Source organism: Natator depressus, chromosome 5 (genome assembly GCF_965152275.1).
Source record: "Natator depressus isolate rNatDep1 chromosome 5, rNatDep2.hap1, whole genome shotgun sequence".
Classification (NCBI taxonomy): Eukaryota; Metazoa; Chordata; order Testudines; family Cheloniidae; genus Natator; species Natator depressus.
This window is the reverse complement of record NC_134238.1, coordinates 96,500,310-96,525,204: the sequence shown is the minus strand read 5'-3', so window position 1 is coordinate 96,525,204 and position 24,895 is coordinate 96,500,310. Positions and strand designations below refer to the sequence as shown.

Sequence of the window (24,895 nt, the reverse complement as noted above, 5' to 3'; positions counted from 1 at the left end):
GAGAGAGAGAGAGAGAGAGGTGTCCCTGTTTGACACTAGGGAAAAGGTGAAATCTAGAGATTAACAAGGAGTTGCACTCTTTGAATGGCAGAGCTGTGGGGTAGTGCTCAGAGCCTGAATCACGCTGGTCCAGTGCTGACAATATCCTTGGATATTTAGGCTGTTCTGTAATGACGTATCTTGGGCCTGTAATTGGTGCAATGGTCAGCACTGGAGACTTTGCTGGTTCCAGTATTGGTCCTGGTTTTCTAAGCATCACTTACCCTGGCAGAGAACTTAAACTCGGTCTCTGGAAGAGTCTTATCTCTTTTCCTCCTTTTAGGAGGAAGTCTTCTGGTATTTGGAGCTCTGCCCAGACTCCGGTTGGGCCCTTTTGGTACTCACCCTTGTATTGGGGTGCCAAACTTCATTCTGATGATGTTGTCAATGTTGTGGGGGCCAGTGCCAAGTCAGGTCAGCCCAGTTGCCTGTAAAACTTATTGGTGCCAATTTTCTTTCCTGCTGCTGCTTGGGTGTGGTTTCTGCTCAAGGAAACACTTGCTGAAGATGACGCTTTTCATTGTTTGGAGGCAGTAGTCCCTCTCAATTGAGTAGGTGTAATTTCAGCCATGTCCCTTGACTTACAAGTCCTCAATAAGGATTTGCATACTGGCACACTTACTGTGAATGTGACTTCCTCTAAACAGAACAGGCATCTACTAAGCCTCTCAACCCAGGGGATATGTCCAGCACAGGTTGGAGTTCACCATAGTGGTAGATGCAGGGTGCCAAAGCCCTGCTACAGGGGATGTACTCAGGGTCTTTTCTATTTTTGGAACATCCAACTTAAAAACCTAAAAATGAGGATGAAGGTGATTTTTTCCACCAGAAAGTTCAAAAAAGGAATATGTTTGAAGCTCCAGAGAAGCAAGACAAGCACTCACTGGGTTCTGTCTCATTGCCATGGGCAGTAAGAGAACTGACGGAGGGTCACGGCTGCTTCACCTTTCATGCGAGCATGAGATGACATAGGGTACATGCATGGCCCTGACAGACAATATTAAACAAAACCCCATCTTGTGCGCAACAGGCATGTGCTTCTACAGCAGGATCCACCCTGTCACTCACTCGAAGATGATGTTTGAGCCAATGAAGGTTTGTGAGTATACAGAATAGACCTACCAACCTTTCCAAAGGTCAGAAACATAAATACAACATACTCAAACTATATTTTTTTGCCTATACATGTTCTTTTTTAAAAGGATCATGAGTTTCAGTGTTCTTTTCTGCTTTGATAGTTTGTCCAACAACAAACATCTGTTAATGGATGCTGACATCAATTCTTCGGGTTAAAAATACAATTGTCCCATGATCACAAAATAGCCCATTGTAAGTTTCACAAAAATGAAGCCCAGGTATAAGCATAAAGAACATAATACCATGACCACATAATACCACATAAGACAGTATATCAAACTTTTCCGGCTGCTATAATTAGCAGTTTGTCAGTAATGAGAGGAGCTTTCATAACTGAATGAATATGCTACATAGCTTTTACTACATATAAAGTATATTAGTTGCTTCAGTAATCATCTTTCATGAAAGAATCCACATTAAAAAATAGAGATCAGAATAAAGCTTTTGATAACCATGTGGAATTGCACTCAAGAGTCCAATTCTCCACTGTCTAGAAGTGTAATGAGAGACAGCTGTACAAACTGGGTACTAAACATTATGGGCAAAATGCCTTAAACTGATAGCCCAGGGAAAAGTGGGGGTAAGATGGCTTTAATCTATCTTTGTGTCCTTCCAGTTCTGAGCTGCTATGTCCCCCAGCATAAAACTCATGCAGAATGAGGAGTACTGCCCAAGTTATGACAGCTTGTCATCAACTGCCTATGGGCAGCAACACTGCCCGTGATCTTTGCTGGCAAACATACCATATCCCTGGTTTTGTGAAGGGGGCCTCTGAAAAACAGCCTGCAGATAATCTTCCTCAGAAATATCAGTCTCCTTTTATAGTAGTTAGCCAGATAGTTGTTTAGTATGTTGAAGTTTTTCAGAAAAAAAAAAATAAACAGCATATTGTGTAATATTATTTACTGTTAGTTAACACATCTGAACCAAATCATTCACAATATTTGATAATACATTTAATTACACAGTAGTCTTGGACAATCACAAAAACAAGAACAAACTACATAAGGTCTTAAAATTAGAAGCACAGTGTGTATTCTTGGAATATTACTATGTTTACAAATTAGGCTACATCTAATTTTAAGTTTGTCATTATCTTTCATAGTTTTATTCAAGCAAAACTCATTCAAGGGAAAGGCAACTTACAAAATTTATTTCACTATGAGTTAATACAAAAAAAGTGTCAACATTCTCTTTCTTCACTGTTCAGGACCAGATTAGTAAAATTATCATACAGTAATAAAAAGCAATAGGTTGCATACTAATAAACACCCAAAAGTAAACCTGAACTGACGACTGCAAGCTTTCATTTGTTCATTAGAAAGTTAGACAAACTTCCAGAATTCTTTCTATCCATATACTGCATCTCTACAGAATTGACATTTAAAACTAGCTCTAAATACCTTACTGGTTTCAAACAAACCACTAAAATATTTAGTTACACCTCAGTAGTGAGCATGTGAATGAAATTTGTTATAACAGTGGTATTTTATGACTCCATTTTACAGAATAACCTCTTTAGCTAAGGAATAGATGAGTAGGCAGATTTAAACCTCATCTTCCAGATAAAAAAAACAAATTAAGCACAAGACATAAGATATAATGCACTGTAGCAAAAAAAGCTTGTTTTGACCTGCTCCCTATAAAACAGGGCCTGGGCCAATTCCAGTGAGTGTCTATGTTTTCATTACATATTTGCTTAAATTTCATGGCTATTGGTATTTTTACACGTACAGCTGTTTCGAAGTCTGATTTTTAATGTACACCTGTGTAACAGAATAAGTCACAGTACATTTTGAGATGTTTAAAAAATATTTATAAATTTGTTTGATATGCTAAAGCATTTGGCAACACTTTTACAGCATCTGATTTTACATAATTAAAATTTCATACAGTACTCCTTGTGATATTTTGTACATCTAAAAAGAAAACTCACACATAGTATACGAACTACACAAGTTGAACTGCATGATCATGTTATTCCAGTTTATAATACTGGTATTAAAACCTTCATTAATTATGTTCACAAATCATTACCTGTACATTTATGAAGGCAACTGACATGATTTGAAAACAAAACCTTCAGGTTTTATGTTAGTATTTATCAAAGTGTGCAGTTCTGCAGTGAAATGAAAAAGCATGTAAATATATAAAGTACTTTACAAATTCACCAGTTCCTGTGATACAAACTGTTTTAATCGTTCAAGGTACTGTCCATAAAGCTCCACATCATTATGGCCTGCTCCTTCTACCCACAGTGGCTCTACAGGTCTCTGGCAACGCTCAAATAATGCTAAGCCATGCGAAAAGTCAATTACTTCATCTTCAGTCCCATGGATTATTAACACTGGTGATGTTATTTTAGAAATTTTGTCAATGCTGCAAGAAAAAAAGATTCAAACAAACATGAACACAGAGCAGTCAAGTTTACACACTTAACCTTCAAGAATAAGAGACTCTTCGGCTATGTCTACACTTAAACAGGTACAGCAGCATGGCTGCAGCTGTAGTGCTTCAGTGTAGCCACCTGCTATAGCAACAGGAGGAGTTCTCCAATTGCTGTAGTTAATCCACCTTCCTGATAGGCAGTAGCTAGGTTGATGGAATAATTATTCCATTATTCCAAGAATTATTCCATTATTCCATTATCCCTAGTGCTGTCTACATCAAGGGTTAGGTCAGCTTAACTATGTTGCTCAGGGGTGTGGATTTTTCACAACTCAACGACATAGCTGGGTCAACTTAACTTGTTAGTGTAGACCTGTCCTTAGGCTGTGGCTGCACTACAAACTAGAGGTGCGATTCCTTTGCTTATGTACACATGCTCATTCTAATTGTCATCAAGCTAGCACAAGTATAAATAGCAGCGTAGCTGCAGTAGCATGGGTAGCAGCCGTGAGGGCACAGCTTTTTCCAGTCCTTGCTGGTCTGAGCAACAGACTCAAAGAGACACTTTATTCAGAGCCAACAATACACTGGCCAGGACCACCCACTAGTATCATTACATGGTTATATTTGGGACAGTTATATTTTTCCCTTTACTGTTTAATACAAAGACACGTATAAATCTGATTAGCAATATAAAATATTCACAAATCAAGCATTATAAAAATATTTTAAATTTTATTAATTAGGGTTAATCTTTTTTCATGTATTCAAATGTTTCTGGATTCACCATGTCTTGATTCACTCTTTGTACACAAGAGCGGCCATACTGAGTCAGACCAAAGGTCCATTTAGCCCAGTATCCTGTCTTCCAACAGTGGCCAATGCCAGGTGCCCCAGAGGGAATGAATAGAACAGGTAATTATCAAGTGATCCATTTCCTGTCACTCATTCCCACCTTCTGGCAAACAAATTATGTAATTAGAGATATTAGAGTTTATATTACATTACCTTAAAGGACAACTGCAAAGAATTTGCAAGATTACTTTCTTCCCTATTCTGAGAACGTTAGTAGCAACTTACTTTGGGAACGCATCAAAGCAGTAGGTCTTCTTTGTATCAGGAAAGGCTACTCGCATTCCCGAGGTCAAAGGAGAATGAAGAATTACAGCAGCACTCTCATACCGAGCAGCGAGATCCACAGATGGTACTGTTCCTATACTTTGGCCATATATAATCACATTTTCAGGGCGGATTCCGTACCTATAACATTAACAGTGTTAAAAACTGGTACACACTAAAATAAACTGAATCGGTTCTGTTACATGAATTAGGTAGAAAAATAATCATATTTGTGGATCAAAATTTACCAAGTAGGATAAACAAAAGTGACTAGTAAGAGAACCAGATATTGTAGTTGTAATATTACTTTCCTGTACTTCAATCTTCCAATTTTGTCTGACTTAGAATTTTGACAGTAAAGCGTTTCTACTACCAATTTTGTATTTGGCAAACATTTGTGTCTTAAGTCTGGAAAGATACTGAAATGTGGGGGGTTTGTTTTTTGTTTAAAGGCTACATGTATGCAATAGCACCATGGATAAAGTAAGAAGAACTCTGGAATCATGTCCACTAGTTAGCCTGCTACAGAAGACAGAAGTGTTTGTTGTATTCCAAGATGACAAAGTATTTTGAATCAAGGCAGCTTTCTACATCAGATTTAACAAAGTTAGGGACATGCCAAATTTGGGACAAACTTTTTTTTTTTTTATTATTATTATTATTACACACACACACATAAAACTTAAATATGTTTAACCATAAAGCCCAGTAACAACAAAAAAGGCTCATGCTGCTGTCACAGTCCATTTGCCCCCCCCGCCCCTCACTATACTTAAGTTAATGATAGGGCCCTACCAAATTCACGGTCCATTTTGGTCAATTTCATGGTCCTAGGATTTTAAAAATAATAATAAATGTCATGATTTCAGCTATTTAAATCTAAAATTTCATGGTGTTGTAATTGCAGGGGTCCTGACCCAAAAAGGAGTGGTTGTGTGTGTGGGGTTGGGGGAAGGGGGTCTCAAGGCTAATATAGATGGGATTGCGGTATTGCTAGCTACCCTTACTTCTGTGCTACTGCTGGCGTTGCCTTCAGAGCTGGGCAGTGAGAGAGTGGCAGCTGCTGGATGGCATCCCAGCTGTGAAAGCAGAGCCGCCACCAGCAGCAGCACAGACGTAAGAGTGGCATGGTATGGTATTGCCTCCCTTACTTCCGCACTGCTGCTGGTGGGGCACTTCCTTCAGGGCTGGGCAGCCGAAGAAGGCAGCACAGGAGTAAGGGTGGCAATACTGTGAAACCCCCCCCCCCTCCCCCCGCAATAACCTTGCAACTCCCTTTTGGGTCAGGACCCCCAATTTGAGAAACACTGGTCTCTCCTGTGAAATCTGGTCTTTTGTTTGCTTTTACCCTCTATACTACACAGATTTCACAGGAGACCAGATTTCACGGGCCGTGACATGTTTTTCATGGCTGTGAATTTGGTAGGGCCCTAGTTACGGATAATGTAATCTTTTATTGGTTTAATCCAGTGATTCTTACAACTTTTATACTGGTGACCCCTTTCACATAGCAAGCCTCTGAGTGTGACCCCCCCCCCATACAAATTAAAAACGCTTTTTAATATATTTAACACCATTATAAATGCTGGAGGCAAAGCGGGGTTTGGGGTAGAGGCTGACAGCTCACGACCCCTCCACATAATAACTTAACAACCCCCTGTGGGGTCCCAATCCCCGTTTGAGAACCCCTGGTGTAAACTTTAAAGACATCTGATATTGACTTCAAAAATTTAGTAAGTTATCTATTTTTGTTAAATGGCTGTATAGTCCTTTCCCACCCCTTTTTATCAAATATCAAGGTAGGAGTACTTCATTAAACACTATTCCATTTGCCACAACCTTGTATAATAAACACTGTACAAAACAGCTGTTAATACTTGATATGCAGGAAACATGGGATGCTAAAGAAGATGGTCAGTTACAACATTACTCAGCCACTCTTAATTTTTAAAAAATTATGTACAAGTAAAATGAGGCATCACCTGAAGCATCACCTTGTTAAACCACAAACCCAACTCTGAAATAAAATCCTCCTATACAGAGGCAATGTCAAATTTCAGATCAAAATTAGTACCATCAAATTTTAAACTCCAAAAAAAAGGCTTATGATTAGGACTTGAAAAAATTTACCAGATACCAACCAGCCAAAGAACATGTGAAAAATTATGCAGGTCCCCTCAGGTCAGATCAATGAACAAAGCCCTGGAGAGGTGCCCAGGCCCCTCCCTGTTTGAAGAGAGGTTGATGCTACAATTGCAAAGTGGGTAGTGTTTCTGGACCCTGCTCAGTCCTCTCCATCTTTCATATTGGCTTTCCACTCTCACACACAGACCATTATCAACCTCTGTCACTCCTGCTGGAAAAGAGAAAGCATTCTCTCTGCTACCCAAGAGCTTCTTCACTCAGTTTAGAATACAACCCATTTTATGGAACAGTATGTTCAACTCTGATCGCCGTCTCTCAAAAATATGTAGCAGAAATAGAAAGAGTTCAGAACCAGATGATGAAACAGTGGAATGGAAAACATTTCAAATGGAGAGAGATGGCAAATACTGGAACTGTTCAGAGAACAAATAATGGAGAGACATGATATATAAATAATGAATGGTACAGAGAAAGTGGACTGGGTACTTCTATTTAGCTGTTCTCATAATGCAACAATAAGGAGGCATTCAATGAAACTGACAGGCAACAAATTCAAAACGGATGACAGGAAGCATATTTTGCAAACCACGCTATTAGTCTGTTAATTCATCCTCATCAGATACCACTGAGGCCAAGAGCTTAGCAAGATTAAAAAAAGACTAAGATTATACGAATAGTAAGAACATCCAGTTATGTTAAGATCACATTTTAGAAAAACCTTAACATTTGGAAGGCATATAAAACCTTCATGCTTTATTCAAGGAATAAGCTAACCATTAACTGGACTTCCTATATGAGCTGGTTACTACATAAATTGTCCCATTTGAAGTTTCTTGCATCTCTCTCTTTGAGGCATTAGGTAACTGGCCAGAGACCAGATACTGAAACAGATTAACTACTGATCTAGATAAGGGAGAGCTTGGATGCTTGTTCAGGGGTTCCATCCTTCATACTGTCTCTGTCTAATATATATATATTAAGTCCCCTCTCACTGAACCCTATTTAGCTGCTGTAAGGCAGAAGATCCTCCCTTTCTGTTCCTTCCATGCATCCCAGAGCCTCCTAGCCACTGTGGTAAAAGTCACAGCTACTCTATTCTGTGGCTGCTGTGAGCTGGTATCTCCATTTTAAGTTCTCTTCCCCAGTAAATTGCTTTAGTGCCTGCCTCTGCTGCAGCTCAGTTTTCCCCACGCAGAGTGAAACTGACCTAATTTTTGAGAGTTTCACTTCTGCATAACGAAACTGGCAAGATTAGTTAGTTTTCACGCTGCTGCAGCTTTGCAAAGCTGTCAGCAGCAGCAGGGGCCCTGGAGCTTAGGAAGAGAGCACAACATTTGTTTATGCTAGTTGCTACTAGCATACTCAATCGAGTGACAACCAGCTACTCTCGTTATATAGGGATGCGATAAATGATTCCTACAGCCACCTTCTAGGAGCAAGAAGATTCCCATTTGTCTGTGATGACAAAAATCGCAGTGAGATGCGCTCTGCTCATTCACAGATTTTTTAAGGCCAGAAGTGACCATTATGATCATCTAATCTGTCAAACTGCATAATACACTATACAATTTCATGGAGTAGTTCCTTTATCAAGCCATTATTTCTGGTCGATCTGGAGTTTTTTATAAGAAGACATCTATCTTGATTCAAAGTCTTGAAGTGATTGAGAATCTACTTTTGGTAACTAACACCCATTTTACAAGTGGGGAACAAGGGAAAGAGATTCAATGACCTGTCCAAGGCTACACAGGCAGACTGTAACAGAGCCAGAACCCAGATTTCTGCTGCCCTAACGAAAAGGCATCCAGTGCAACAACCTTGCTCTACATCACTCACTCCCATAAGAACATGGCCATAGAAAAGCAATTCATAAACTGGTGCTTGGAAGCCTTAAAGGGGAAAGAACCAAATGAGCACCAATTGCCTTGATAAGTACTCCTCCCATGCTTTGCCAGAGGTACACAGCTCTTTATAGTCTGACTGCTAGGAAGTTCATTGAAGCAGCATCAGGGCTTGGCAGAGAGAGAACATGTCAGACTGAAGAAAGGGGTTAACTGAAGCAGAATTAAGAACAGACAGGTACAGTGGGAAGGAGTAGAGAAAAGTAATGGAGAAAAAGGAAATTAGAAAATGGATTTGAAAATGTGAGTTGCCCTATCTAGTTTTCCTTTTGGAAAAGTGGATATACAAATGTGCATAGGAAAAATCTAAAAGGACGAACACAAAATAAACCCAAACAGCATAAATGGAAAACAAACAGAAGCTTTAAAGTAGTGAAATATTTTAGAATATCACAGAAAATAGAAAAACTGAGAAAAAATAGCCATAAGGTTTTCTCTTTTTTTTAAAAAAGGTTTTAATAAAACAGTATTTCACCATTTAATACAATTTGTGTAAAAAATGACCCTGTTTTTCACATGTTGAAATAGTGGTATCTCACACGTTTAGACACTTCCCCCCCGCCCCACGTTGTGCAACATTGATACGTTGAGAAAGATGTCTGCCAGTATGTTTTAAAGTAGTCCTGTCTGCCTTAGAAAAATAAAACTCAGAGCTCCTCTTGAAGATACGAGAAGCCACTCCCTTTAGGAACTCTGCTTTAATTTTCGTAACTAATACAGTAGTATGGTGTACATTTGCACTGGTATTTGTAAAGAGTTTTTAATTTGACCAATTCAATACATACGAAACTTAGGCTAAGTATACATGACAAACTGTTGCCAGCATAGCTACGTTGGTCAGAAGTCTCTACCTCTAGTATGAATGCAGTAATACTGGCAAAACTGCTTTTAGTTGTATAGCTTATTTTGTGGGGAAGGTGATCAGGGGCTGTGTTTGCTGGTATCAAACTCTGTCCACACAAGGAGCACTTTGCCGTTATAGTATACCAGCAAAGCGCTTCTAAAGGTAGACCTGGCCTTACTATCAGGTACTTGTGAACATATACCTATCCAGATACTTTGGGGAGCTTATCCGGGAAGACAGGTATTTAAAGTAGAATATGAAGATACAGAGACAGATCTTCATTCAAGATTAACTTAGCACAGTAAAGAAAGGACACTCGGGTAGTTGGTTTTGGCTCTCTAATTCTGCCTCAGTTGTCCCTGGTCCCAGTGTCAACTAGACCAGCACAGGGACAACTTGAACGTATGCCAACTGTCAACTTTCCTAAAAAGGACAGTCTACCAGCTGAGAAGAGCTGAAGCACTGGCCATGCCCCTGCATACATTTGGCCTATGGGGGAAGTAGAGGCAGAGAAGCCTGATAGACTGGCTTTACACCAGGTGAGAACACTCGTACCAGGGGAGTTCTCAGCTGAACAGATACAACTAGATTCACCCCTTTGTATCACTGAACCTATGAAGAGGGATAAGAACGGGAAGGGAAGAATCTGGCCCATATTATACAAGATATGACTAGACAATTGTATGACGACTGGCTGGTATATGCAGTGATGGAATATATAGTTAACTTCCATTTTCAGAACGTCTCCAAATCCATCCTGTATTTAAAAAAGCCACTAGGAAACCTTCTAACATTGAGCGGCTTAACAATTTCCCAATAATCCAAGACAGAAAACATTGCATTTAAACATAGAAGCTAGTAGTCAAAATATAAAAACAGAAAGCTAGCAAAATGGGTACAGTGCAACCAGGTATCAATTTTAAAAGGACTACAGATTGTAAAAATGAAACAGATTTCATTTGACTCCTCAAAACTTCAGAAATTAGAATGTAAATCCACTGTTCACAGCTGGGCATGTCAAAAAGGGAGTATATAAAGTATTGCCCTACTACAGCAAAATATTGGCTACAAATACACCAAAAGCTAAAACGTTAAGATATTGGGAAGATGCGAGCCCATCTATGTTTTTGATTATTCTGAACTGTGATCTCACCCATTATTTAGGGAAATAGTAGCTATGATTATAGCCACATGTATAATTCTTAAACACTGGGAAGAAGAATAAGACACCTGGACATAAGGAATGGCTGAAGGACAAATCCATTTATCAGCTATAAGACAAAATGGGGAAATACATCCTGGAATCACTTCCCAAACGTCCATCATGCAGAAAATACACAATTATGTATTTTGAAGCACCAGTACAATTTATCCACATTAAAGACCCCCCCGTTATTTCTGTGTATATACTTGAACATCTGAGCACCTACTCATCATTTTCTCATTTCGTTATTCCGCAATTATATAATTGTTTAGATGTAAGATAAGGCAATGTTCATTGCATCATTTGCCTGACTGAAATATGCTATACCAGTGGTTCTCAAACTTTCACACTGGTGATCCCTTTCACACAGCAAGCCTCCGAGTGTGACCTCCTCTTATAAATTAAAAAGACTTCTTTATATGTTTAACACCATTATAAATGCTAGAGGCAAAGCAGGGTTTGGATGGAGGCTGACAGCTTACGGACCCCCCTGTAATAACCTCGCAACCCCTGAGGGGTCCTGAACCCCAGTTTGAGAACTGCATGCTACACAAACTCTCAATAAAGAGCATATGGAATCCTCAAACAAATAACATGGGCTGTGTTTAATTTATTGCATTCAGAAATTTCTTAAATTATTTATTTTTGAAAAATGCAGGTCCTTCTATAAAAATTTAAATGAAAGCTCAAATTATACAGAATTAAATACATTTTTGGAGGGTAAATTCCCCAATTTTCCCTTGCTGTTCCCAATTTTTTTTTAAACAATCCTTTCCTCCAGCCAAGGGATTTGGCCACAACTATAAACTGGGAAAAGTAGTTCAAGAATAGTACAAAGTAATTTTTCTCTACAATGACTGAACATACTGTCTACATAGCGTTCTCAGCTGCTACTGGCCTCAAAGTTTACAAACTGAAATAGAGAAGCTACTAATCAGTAAGGTTAGCTCAAGAGCATTGCTGCACATTCCCACATGTGGATAAGTGGGACATACAAACATGGAATATAGAGAGCAGTGTCAGTTGGGGCCACATTTCCTTTCTATGTTCTTTTGCTGTCCTTCAATGGCAATACTTAACACTAGACTCCAAAGATTTGAAGAGAGGGTGGGTACTGGGCATAAACACTAAGAACTACAGGTTTCAGAGTAGCAGCCGTGTTAGTCTGTATTCACAAAAAGAAAAGGAGTGCTTGTGGCACCTTAGAGACTAACCAATTTATTTGAGCATAAGCTTTCATGAGCTACAGCTCAATGCATCCGATGAAGTGAGCTGTAGCTCATGAAAGCTTATGCTCAAATAAATTGGTTCGTCTTTAAGATGCCACAAGTACTCCTTTTCTATTTAAGAGAACTACAGTTACTGTAAGTAATTTTCTTCTTCAAGGTGGCCTCTGCTTGCTCTGTTCCCACTTGTGGACGTTTAGTAAGCAGTACAATCTCCACTGGGGTTGGTGGAGAAGTTCTAGTTTAACAGAGTACAGAAATATCCTCCCAAATAGTGCATCAGTTGAGTGTCAGGTTGAGCGTATTAGTAAGAAATGACTAATACTGTTCTCCCAAACTGGGCCTCAGATTTAGAGACCAAGTTGAGGGAAACATTGCCACTTAAAGAGCATATAGAGTTTCAATTAGCAGCTCTGAAAAATACTAAGATAATGACAGAGCAAGAACACACTATAAGAACTGCCATGTGTCTAGTTCTGGATAAACAGATATCTCCAGGAGGCTGAATACCTGCAAGATCACAAGAGTAATACACAGTGTCAAACATTTGGACAACCTTTGGGCTGTGATTGGCAGAGCCCTGGTCTTCCCTCATCTGCCTGAGAGGCATAGGGAACTAGAACATAAATTGTCTATTTAGGATCAAACTTTGGGCCCTCTAAACATCTAAAATAGAGAGTTTGAGCTCCTTTAAATATCAGTGAGGTGGGGGGGACGGGGGGGGGGAGATCTAAACAGGGTAACTGCCCCATTAAGATGGAAATCAGGGGTCAATTTAGACAAGAATTATGAATAAAGACACAATTACCTTATTCTTATGGAACACAACATTGGGAGAAATAGAATCATATCACAAAACTTTGGGCTGGTGTGATAGCTATGACGATTACTGTCCTCAAAAGATAGATGGTACAGAGAACAGTTTGACTTAAGTTTGAACAGAGGCTGCGCTAGCTTTGTGAGAATAGGATTCAAGCCTATGGTGCAGGTGGTACAACAATACTTTCATCAACATGGTTACTGTAGTGCATGAATACTGTCAACCCTTGCATGAGTGTGAAAAGCTGAGATAGCGGTGAAGTGCATCCCGATAGCTGTAGCTTTCTGATTCTTTTGGGGATGGCCTAGGAACAACATGGAAGAAAGCTTTGATTTTGAAGAGCAGGGACAGGTTCATTTGCACCCATTCATAGGAGATCTAGGATAGCTGCCTGCATTCCCTGATTCCTCCTGGGGCAGAAATTTAGGCTGTACAATTTTTTTTAAATGAGTTGAGAGAGACCATACTTGCAATACTGTCCACCCATGTTAGCATTTTTTGCTAAGGCATGCAAGGGCACTTAGGGAGTCAGATGACTATTTTCTTTGGTTATTTACTTATTCCTGTGGGCCTGGTGCCCTAGATAGTTTTAATGCCTGAACGAAGGTGCTGAGGCGAAGCCTGCCTGGACTTCACTATATAGGCCTTTCACATGCAACAAAGAGGTCACGTTTTCTGGTAAAAATGTTTTCCTGTTAGATGCTACAAGTCCTTGACCACCATTTATCTTCACTAGTGACACTAGGATAAATTTTGACTAGTGCACACCAAGGCATCTGACATTATAGAATGGAGACCTCGGGGGGGGGAGGGGGAGGGAGAGAAGAGAAGCAGTATAAATGTGGTACATCTTGACCTTAGTAAGGCTTTTGATACTGTCTCTTATGACCTTCCCAGAGAGTAGTTATCAGTGGGTCACAGTCATGCTGGAAGGGCATAATGAGTGGGGTCCCGCAGGGATCGGTTCTGGGTCTGGTTCGGTTCAATATCTTCATCAATGATTTAGATAACGGCATAGAGAATACACTTATAAAGTTTGCAGACCTTACCAAGATGGGAGGGGTTGCAAGTGCTTTGGAGGATAGGATTAAAATTCAAAATAATCTGGACAAACTGGAGAAATGGTCTGAAGTAAATAGGATGAAATTCAGTAAGGACAAATGCAAAGTACTCCACTTAGGAAGGAACGATTGCACAGATACGAAATGGGAAGACTGCCTAGGAAGGAGTACTGCGGAAAGGGATCTGGGGGTCATTATGGATCACAAGCTAAATGAGTGTCAGTGTAACGCTGTTGAGGGGGAAAAAAAAAAAAACAAAACAAAAAACGCAAACATCATTCTAGGATGTATTAGCAGGAGTATTGTAAGCAAGACACAAGAAGTAATTCTTCCGCTCTACTCCGTGCTGATTAGGCCTCAACTGGAGTATTGTGTCCAATTCTGGGGGCCACATTTCAGGAAAGACGTGGACAAATTGAAGAAAGTCCAGAGAAGAACAACAAAAACGATTAAAGGTCTTGAAAACATGACGTATGAGGGAAGATTGGAAAAATTGGGTTTGTTTAGTCTGGCGAAGAGAAGACTGAGGGGACATAACAGTTTTCAAGTACATAAAAGGTTGTTACAAGGAGAAGGGAGAAAAAAAAATGTTCTTCTTAAGCTCTGAGGATAGGAAAAGAAGCAATGGGCTTAAATTGCAAAAAGGGCGGTTTACGTTGTACATTAGGAAAAAACTTCCTGTCAGACTGGTTAAGCACTGGAATAAAGTGCCTAGGGAAGTTGTGGAATCTCCATCATTGTGAATTTTTAAGAGTAGGTTGGACAAACACATGTCAGGCATGGTCTATAGAATACTTAGTCCTGCCTTGAGAGCAGGGGACTAAACTAGATGACCTCTCAAGGTCCCTTCCAGTTCTATGATTCTATGACAGTGATATCACATCATCAGATGATCTCCTCATACAGCAGGCTATATTGGATTTAGGACTAGCTTTGCTCTGGAAGAGCACTGCAAAATGCACCAAACCCAGGAGAAAAATCTGACCAGTGTCTAAAACAATCACATACTATTTCTCAAGCACAATGCACTTTCTACAGTTTAGATGCACAACTAGCAATTTATACTATTTTGTTCTTCTGTCTATGCAAGACAGTCCATATGTTTGTTTTTTAAAATACTCTAACGTATACAAGATATGATTTACAAGGTTTTAGAAAAGGTTTTGCATGCCCCAAGGTTTTGCATGGCCCTCCCCCACAACATCAAGGTACCTCACAAGCCCCTTAAACTACTTGTTCCTTGTTGCTGAAGTTACAGGTCTGAAGTAGGTTACCAGCACACCAACAAAGAACATTACAAGGAAAACAGAAGACAGCTTTCTCAGATCAAATGTGATATCACTCCAGGAGCAGTGGGTTTGGTTGACATTTGCCAACATTGGTATCTGTTAATCCTCCAATGGAAGTGGGATACACATAGGTTAGTTAAGTGGACTGGTCCAAAAGTATCTGCCTTTGGGCACTAGAATTTCAAGCCATCTATAATCATTTATACCCCAATCCTGCAAGCTGATCCAATTTGCAGAACTGGAACCTAAAATAGATTTAACATATAGCAGTAATTTTGTAAGCAATTCACTTGAAATGTGGCAAAGTCTGACCACCCAGATCTAATATGAATTTGATAATGCTAGAATACAGTATTTTAAGATAGGAATAGACTCCATGCTAGCATAGATTAAGTAAACTTTTGTAAAGCACAGCGAAAAACAATTTGCAATTAACTCCTTACCTTGTCCTAAGAGCCACCCAAGCAGCATCAACATCAGCATACAGGTTCTTCTCTGTCGGTTTCCCAGAACTTGCGCCATATCCAGAATAATCATATGAGAATATGTTGCAGTTAATCCGTGAACCCAGTCCTATGTAAAAACTGCTCATCTGACCTAGGTCAACGGCATTTCCATGTGAGAAGAGCAAAGTATATTTGGCATTAGGTGAGCAACGCACAAACATACAGGCAATCCTGTTACCTTTGCTGGTTCTAGTCATGAAACACTCAATGGCATCTTTTTCTCTAGAGGAGTATTGCCAGTCTGCTCGTTCTGAAAGATGCAGAGTCCAGCGACTACCACTTTCATCACACATCAGTGTGTAAGTAGGATCTGGAGGTAAAAATGCCAGTTTGGAAGCAATTTTCCCTGGGCATGGTGGACAACAGAACAGGCAACACAATTCACTAAAGGAAAGATTATTCATCTTCTATTCTGAAATAGGAAAAGAGAAAAATTTCTAATTACAATTCCATAGAAGAACATGGAGTAAAATTAAACATGTCATTGTAATTACAGACTACGGGAGCATGTTGGAAAAATGTTTTACAACAAAGGGTACTCTTTATAATCTTAAATTTATAACAGACTATCAACTTGTACACAAATTTTCTTAGTTACAACAATTTTTAACATCTTAAAATATAACTTTAGATCATTATTAGAGATGAAATTTGAAAACCAATAGAGGAAAATTAATAATGTGTCATTAATCATGAGAATTTATTTTTATTAAAAGAATGACTATATTCCTTAAGACAAGTACAAAAATTCTGACGTTAGAAATCAACTATTCACATGATGTATTCTGGCCCAGAAAGCATGGTACTGATCCTTCCAAAAACTTCAAGTTAGAATGACAATCACTGAAAAGCCAACAACATTAAACAGAACACGGTTTCCAATGCGCTAAAGTAATAAGGATCTCGTTAGCCAAGAATCACTACCGTGTCAACCATTTCAAACTTATCGTGAGTAACGAGATTCCCTGCAGTAGGGGCCAAAATCACATGACATGAAAATCTCCAGCCTTCAGACTATTTTAAGGATGCAAAACCAGAGACAGGCTCCCCATACAGAGAGTACTGTAGCTTAGCAGAATTTACAACTAAACTGCAAGCCCAGAGTCCAATCCCAGTTCTTCTGCCAACTGCCAGTTGTGACGGGTTTGGTCACAGAGACCCCTCGAGACTTCACCTGATGTGCTGAAACTACCCCTGAGCCCATCTTCCTTGCCAGCTTGGGACTCCAGAACGCTGTCTTGTTGAGCCAGACACGCAAGCTGGCTGCAACACAGACCCAGGGTCTGAACCACACCCCCAAAGCTGCAGACTTTAACCAAAAACTGCTCAGCAAGTCACCTATCTTCAGTACACAGACACCCAGTTCCCAATGGGATCCAAACCCCAAATAAGTTTGTTTTACTCCATATAAAGCTTATTGTCCACCCTCTATAACACTAATAGAGAGACATGCACAGCTGTTTGCTCCCCCAGGTAACAATCCCTTACTCTGGGTTAATAAAAAAAATGATTTTATTAAGTATAAAATGTAGGATTTAAGTGGATTTAAGTAATAACAGACAGAACAAAGTAAGTTACCAAGCAAAATAAAACACAAACACACATGCCTAATACATTAAGAAACTGAATACAGGTAAATCTCTTCCTCAGATGTTCCAATTAGCTTCTTTCACAGACTAGACTCCTTCCTACTCTGAGCCCAATCCTTTCCCCTGGTATGGTCTTTGTCAGCTCCAGCTTAGGTGGTAACTAGGGGATTCCTCATGTCTGGCCACCCCTCTGTTCTGTTCCACCCCCTTTTATATCTTTGGCACAAGGCAGGAATCCTTTGTCTCTGAGTTCCCACCCTTCCTTCTAAATGGAAAAGCCCCAGGTTTAAGAGGGATTCCAGTATCATGCGACATGTTTACATGTCCGGTGAGACTTCTTGTATACCTGTGTGTCAGCCAGTGGGTAATGAAGGCTTACAAGTAAACAGCGTCATTTACCACCAATTGTTCTAGTTAATGGGAGCCATCAAGATTCCAAGCCACCATTAATGGCCCACACGTTGCATAGTTAGAATAGAACTTCAGAGTAACACTTCATATTTCTTGCTTCAGATACAAGAATGATACATTTCATACAAATAGGATGAACACTCAGATTATAAATTTTGTAACGATACCTTACAAAAGACCTTTTGCATAAAGCATATTCCAGTTACATTAAATTTACACTCATAAGCATATTTCCATAAACATATGGAGTGCAATGTCACTTTACAAACTTTATTAGCAGCAAAGGCTTTGTACCTTGTGGGGCGATAACTGTCAATCACCAATTTTACAAATAAAATGACAGTTTGCATATGTCACTTCAGGCAGAGCTAGGAACAGAACCCATCTACTCTGCCACAAAGAGACTTTCAACAGGAACATGACAAATCAGATGCTTGTGTAACCCCCCACTAACTCGGGCAACATATAGTGGGTTCGCAAAAAGAAAAGGAGTACTTGTGGCACCTTAGAGACTAACCAATTTATTTGACCATAAACTTTCATGAGCTACAGTTCACTTCATAGTGGGTTATGACTCTGATGGTACTTCCATGCTAAGAGATTTGGTTCTTTAGCTCAAGCAATAGACACCTTTAGAAACAAGCCAAACTCAGAGGTCCTGGATTCAAAGCCCTCAAATGACCCAAATAAGAGCATTGTTACAGTTTTCTATGCTATTTGTAACTAGACCACCATCTAATGACGGAGCCTGGAATAGAAAACAAGAATCCTGATGCTAACCGTTCCCATTGCTATCTCACAAATACTTGTGTAACCCACTGGCCGTGTCCAAATTTACTTCTAAATATAATGCTTTGCAGTATAACATTATTTCAACAGTTACTCCAGGATACTTACACTATCCATTATACATGTAAATATTTTTCACTCCCACATGGGTTGTCAGTGGGATATCACATCCCTCACCTCGCTTTTGTAAGGCTTTACAAGCGATCATTGTAAGTGTGGTTGAATCCAGTATAATAACCAGGTACCCACATCTTGGACATGAGTATTCCCCATTCCAGGTCAAATATTTAGTGATGTATGTTACCACAATGTGTTGAAAGAGGTACCCTTCTCTTCAGGTGATCGATACAGATGCCTTCAGAGCTGGTTGGGAGCACCACTATCACTGTCCAATAGTTTTTGCAGTATGTACTCCTGGGGGAATTCGGCTCCAAAATACTAAAAATTCTACACACAATATTTAAAATTCTGCATATTTTATTTGTCACAACACAATATAATCATGCCAGTTTCAATTATGTTGGTATTTTTTATTTCAAAATACCTGTCAGAAAGTATGTCTGTAACAATACAGGCAACAAAAAAGATTTGAGAATTGTTTTATGACAAACAGATTCCTTACTAGGCATATTAATACAGAACTTTGAGTAATAATTCATTTAAACTACAATACAGAAACACATTTCCCACACCCCTCACAAGCAGTGCAAACACTTGGGGGAGTCAGGGGTAACATAGGAGCGGAGGGAGAGGGAAGTAATTGCTGGGAAGGATCCTGGGAGGGAATCTGGAAGGTTTTTGGGTGTGGGAAGTATGGAACAGGTTTTTTTGGGGGGGATGGAAGAGAGGGATTGTTAGCGAGTTGGGGAGCCTCCCCCAGGCTCTCCCATTCAGTCAGGCACATCTACTGCTGTACCCATGTGTTCCTGCATTCCCTTTCCTGATTCAGTGAGGCGTAGCTGCACATGTCCCCATGTACACTGCACCCCAACTCAGCAACCCCCTGCCCACATCCCTGCACCCCCACTCTTCCTCATCCCCATGTGGCCCTGCACCCTTCTCCCCATCTCCATGTGGTTCTGCACCCCTACTCCCATTCAGCCCCTAGCTCAATGTTACCCACTAGCTCCTCTGCCTCTCCCCCTCCCACTAGCCCTTCTGAACCCCAGTTTGTGTGACCCCAGCAGTCCTGTGTGATCCCGCCCCCACATCCGTCCATCCCTCCCATATCCCCTGCCTCCTCATCTGTCCCTGCGGGCAGGGTGCTGTGAGGAAGACAGCCTCTGCCCCCTCCCTCTCTGCAGCTGGCTGCTCCAGCTCATGAGCCAGCTACCCTCTCTTCTGGAACCTCAGTAGTGCCTGGTGGACAAAAGGTGTAATTGCAATGTGACACCTCTCAGCTTCCCTTCACCTCCCAGTCAGAATCAATTACTCTGCCATGGGATGTAAAAAAAGGGGACACTGATTCTGTGCTTACGCAGTGGTGTAGAATTCCCCCAGGAGTAAGTATGGATACCTAGCACAGGAGAAACATTGTACTTGCCAATGACAAGTACAGATATAGAGCTCAAGGAAGTTCAACAAGGTACAAGTATGTCTGCAGTGTCAGCATTTCCAAGATACGCGCTCAAAGTTCAGAACAATAAGAAACTAAATATATTTAAAAATATGAGAAAAATCTAAGGTTTAGGTTTATCTTACTACAAAGTAGAAATTTCTGAAGTATAGTTTAAAACTTCACTGCATATGCTTGCATTATTGCACCAGTATAGGCTCAGAATCATAGAACCAACTTGCCCACCCCCCTCTTTACTGGACAGTTTTTAAAGCATAAATAGCCTGCTTGTTAAAACTAATCTCTTCTAAGCTTCAGATGAATTATAAACTGTTATACCAAAGCAGAACATTCAAATTGCCTTGCCAGCTAAAATCTAATCCAATCTTCAGCAATTAACCTTTTCAGTAGAGCTGGAGAAAGGGGAAAAAGAGATAGATCAGTCTAATGAGTGACAACATCCCAAGTGTTTATCTTGGGCTCTTAGAACACTTCAAGTGTAATTGCTTTACATAGTCAATTTCTTTCCTCCCAGACCCATAAAAAGTAGCATACCCACTGTCTCCTTCCCTAAAAGCTTAACTAAGGGTATGTCTACACTGCAAAGTTGTCCTGTCTTTCGTGGGTACTTAAAGCCCCACCCCGAAAGACAGAAGATTTGCCAACACAAATGGCAGTGTGAACGTGTCAGCGAGAGTGCTCTCCTGCCAACAAAGCTAACGCCGCTCGCGAGGCTGGAAATATTTTGCCGGCAAAAGTGCCGACAAAGAGCGTTTACACACGCTGACTGTTAGCAACAAGGCTGAGTCGACACAGCCTTGTTGCTAAAAGCTGTGTGGTGAGGCAAGCCCAAAGTCTACATCTCCCAAATACTGTAAACACCTGTGTTGTGCATAACCTTATTCATGTGAGTAGTCCCACTGGCTACTTCAGAAGGACTACTGATATGAATAAAGTTAAGCATCTGAATATCTGTTTGCAATGTTCTTGGTGGGGGAGTTAAGACGTTACACTGTGCAACATATGTAAACTGTTTTCATTCTCCCCCCCCCCCCCAATTCTTATTTTAGCAGCATAGATTTAGACTATTCCACAACTTCCTTCACCGTTTCCTAAAATTTTGAAAGCAGACAAACGAGGACTAAAAACTACAACAGAATTTACACAACAATCCAATAGTTAAAATCCCTTTCCAGTTACATAATGAATTACTGTGGAACAAATATATATGAATAAACATCCTTAAACTAATTTGACTGGAAAGGGGATAAGGTATTTGAAAATGTAGTGAGAAATAACTATAGGAAATTAGTGCCCAATTAAAAAGATAGAGGACATTATAACAACAGAGCTATAAAGAATGAACGAACACAATGGATGCAGAGAAGAACATGGAGGAAGCCTGAAAACTAAAGTTAAAATAAATACACACACACACACACACAATGTAGTTATTCTGTTATTTTCCAGTACTTCTCGAAGATATGTACTACCCTATACTAAAAACTGATCACTATAAAGGATTAGACTAATTTTTTTTTGCCCTTAAATGAAAATATTCCTGGAAAACTATTTAGTATCATCATAGCTAAAGAATCACTCAAGGAAGACAAGGCCATTGTGAAGCTAAATGAATTATTTGTATCAGTCTTCATTGCAGAGGATGTGAGGAGAGTCTCACCCTTGAGCCATTCTCATTAGGTGAAGAATCTGAGGAACTGTTCCAGATTGAAGTGTCAGTAGAGGTTTTGGAACAAATGATAAATTAACCACTAAGAAGTCACTAGATGGTAGTCACCCAAGTGTTCTGAAGGAAGTCATATATGACATGGCAGAACTCTGGTATAAAACCTATCACTAAAATCAGCCTCTGTACCAGATGACTGGAGGATAGCGACTATAACTCTGATTTTTAAAAAAGGCTCCAGAAGCAAGTCAGGCAATTACACATCACTGAGCACTTCAGTACCAGGCAAATTGGTTGAAAGTGTAGTAAAGAACAGAATGATTAGACATAGCTATGAACATGGTATGTTGGGGAAGAGTCAACACAACTTTTGCAAACAGAAACCATGCCTCACCAGTTAGAGGTATTTGAGGGAGTCAAAAATCAGATGAACAATGAACCTTGGTATTAGGAAAGGGATAGATAAGACCAAATAGATCATAATATCACTATACAAATCCATGGTACGCCCATACCTTGAATATTGCATATGGCTCTGGTCGCCCCATCTCGAAAAAGATATATTAGAACTGGAAAAGAGAGACTAGGATATGAAATAGCTTCCATATGAGGAGAGATTTAAAATACTTCAATTTAGAGAAAAAAATTACTAAGGTGGGGATATGTTAGAGGTCTATAAGATCATAAATAGCATGGAGAAAGTGTATAAGGAAGTGTTATGTATGCCTTCACATAACACAAGAACTGCTGTCACCCAATGAAATAAATAGGCAGAAGTTTTAAAACACACACAAATAAGTACCTCTTCACACAACACACAGTCAACCTGTAGAACTCGTTGCTAGGGAAGGCTGTAAAGACTAAAACTTTAACTGGGCTTGAAACCAAATTAGATAAATTCATGAGGGACAGGTCCACCAACAGCTATGAGCCAAGATGGTCAGAGACAACCACACACTCTGGGTGTCCCTAAAACTGTGACTGTCAGAAACTAGGATTGATCACTCGATAACTGCCCTGTTCATTTCTCTCTGAAGCATCTGGCATTGGCCCCTGTCAGAATATAGGGGGCTAGATGGACCTTTGGTTTGACCCAGTATGGCCATTATGTTCTTGTGGCTGTATGGTTTTACTATACTCAGTATTATTAAAAAGTATGAGAAAAAGCCTATCTTGCATTGACTGTCCAATAAAGAATTCCCTTACTGGTAGCAGCCACTCTTGCTGGATATTTCATATGTTTTAAACAGCTCTAGGGGTCTATTTTGAGGGGGGAGAAGGGGGGAGGAGAGAGTCAGAACAAACAATAGATAGCAAAAACAAACAGAAAAACAATCCCCAGAAGATCCCAGATATACACAAATGTGGGATTAAGTCAGATTACATAATGTTTGTGTTCTGTATGCAAGACACTACTCTATAGTATTCTTCTACTTAAAACAATCTGCACATTGACAGCCACTGAAATACTGCATTGTTGGCGATTCAGTGCCTCAAACTGATACCTCATCACACCATTTAAGGCACAAATACTAAAGAAAAATATAACTATTTAAAACGGATTTGTGTTTTTGCATTTATATTTTGGTTTTAGTATAGTTAATTGTTTAAATATCATTCTGAAAGTAACTGAAATAGGTCTGCAAGATGGGTTATTTTGCCACCATTCTGTTCATACTTTTTCTTCCACAGAAAATTAACAAATCTAAAAAACGGTCAAATCAGGACAACCAAAAAGTGATCTTCACATTTTCCAAACAAACATCCAATTTTTAGTTACTCCATAAAAACAAGAAACTTCTTAGTTTTATATATATAAACTATCTGAACCTACTAAAAGAAAAATCAGATATGCATTTTAGGGTCATTCTCCCAATTCATGGACTTTAAAAATAAAGTATTTGATTTCTCTCCATCCATAGTAGCACGTTTCATAGCTCAATTTACATAGAAATGAGGTACTAAAACACTACAACACTCCCCCCCCCAACACACACAGTTTAGAAATACCTCGCCTCATGTTAGTTACATTTCATTCCCCCACCCACCCACCCAGCAGATGAGATAAGCAGCAGCTGTGTTTCAAATATTGATTTAGAATCTTTCCGCATAACCGTGGGACCTGCTGCTCGCACCAGAGGGTGGAGGCAGTCGGCTCCCCAGTTCCGCCGGTCAAGGAGAAGAAAGAGGGAGGCTGTGCCCCTCTGGATTGGCCCCATCCGCCCACGGGGCCGTAGAGAGGAGACAACAGCCCGTGGCCGGGAGTGTGGGAGAGCACCTAGGGATCGCACATAGCTGCAAAGCCTCCCTCCCATTCACCCTGGCCCCGGTGCCTCTGCAGCAACCTGCAGGGCCCCATTCCCCGGGCCCCCAAGACCTTCACACCTCCCCCCGGCCGCAGCGAGACGAAGCCAACTCGCTTCACGCTACCGCCCGGCACGGGTCGGTAGAGACGCGCCACCAGCCCACCCCTCTGCTGTGCCCCGGCGGTGACCCCGCTGCCCCCCCCCCACAGACGGACCAGAGACCAAACTCCCCTCGGGACACGGGCCGCCCGGCCCCGCGCACGGAGCTCCCGCCGCCGCAGAGACGCGGCGCTCCGCCCGGGACCCGCTCGGAACTGGAACCTGGGCCCCGAGCTGCAGGAGCGATCAGTGAGTCCGGCGTCGGAGCACGCACCTGCCTCCGTCTCACGCTGGTTCTGTAGCGTGGCCGCGTCCGGCTCCTTCTGGGGGCTGCGGCCCCGTCAGGCGCCCCCTAACCGCCGCCGTTCGAACGCCGGGGACGTGCTGAGTAACGGCTCCTCTTGGCTCGGTCAGCGCGGCGGCCTGCAGCAGCGCGCGGAGCCCGAGTCGCTCGCACCCCCGGCGGGACACTATGAGGACGAGGGCCGGGCTTCTCAGCGGCCCTCACCAGCCTCCGTCCCCGCCTCCCTGACTGGACTGAATTAATTTGGGCTTGGGCAGAGCAGGGCAGAGGGCGGTTCAGCGGCCAAGGGGCGGTAGGGTGAGGACAGGCCCTCATTGACCGGCAACCGGTCACAACGCACCAATGAGCTTGCAGCTTGTCTAGGGCTAATGAGGAAGCACAAGAAATCCACAGGGGAGCAAATCCCGGCATACAGAGCAGCCGATTGACAACGAGTTCCGGCCAATGGGAGAGCTCGATTACCTTTGGCGCCGCAG

General features: G+C 40.9%; 1 protein-coding gene across 2 annotated transcripts; it reads right to left on the bottom strand.

Moving 5' to 3' along the window:
• Nucleotides 1-2,072: 2,072 nt before the first annotated feature.
• Nucleotides 2,073-24,786, bottom strand: ABHD17B (abhydrolase domain containing 17B, depalmitoylase). Of its 2 annotated transcripts, none has more exons than XM_074954077.1 (4): nucleotides 24,390-24,786; nucleotides 15,617-16,086; nucleotides 4,645-4,824; nucleotides 2,073-3,555 (listed from the first exon to the last, which is right to left on the bottom strand). In XM_074954077.1, exons 2-4 carry the CDS (start codon nucleotides 16,081-16,083, stop codon nucleotides 3,336-3,338), a joined length of 867 nt encoding a protein of 288 aa, XP_074810178.1. In that variant the 5' UTR covers nucleotides 16,084-16,086; nucleotides 24,390-24,786; the 3' UTR covers nucleotides 2,073-3,335. The 2 variants fall into 2 exon arrangements, with proteins under 2 accessions (XP_074810178.1, XP_074810177.1); XM_074954076.1 differs by having other exon boundaries at nucleotides 2,076-3,555; nucleotides 15,617-16,091; nucleotides 24,390-24,785.
• Nucleotides 24,787-24,895: the final 109 nt, after the last annotated feature.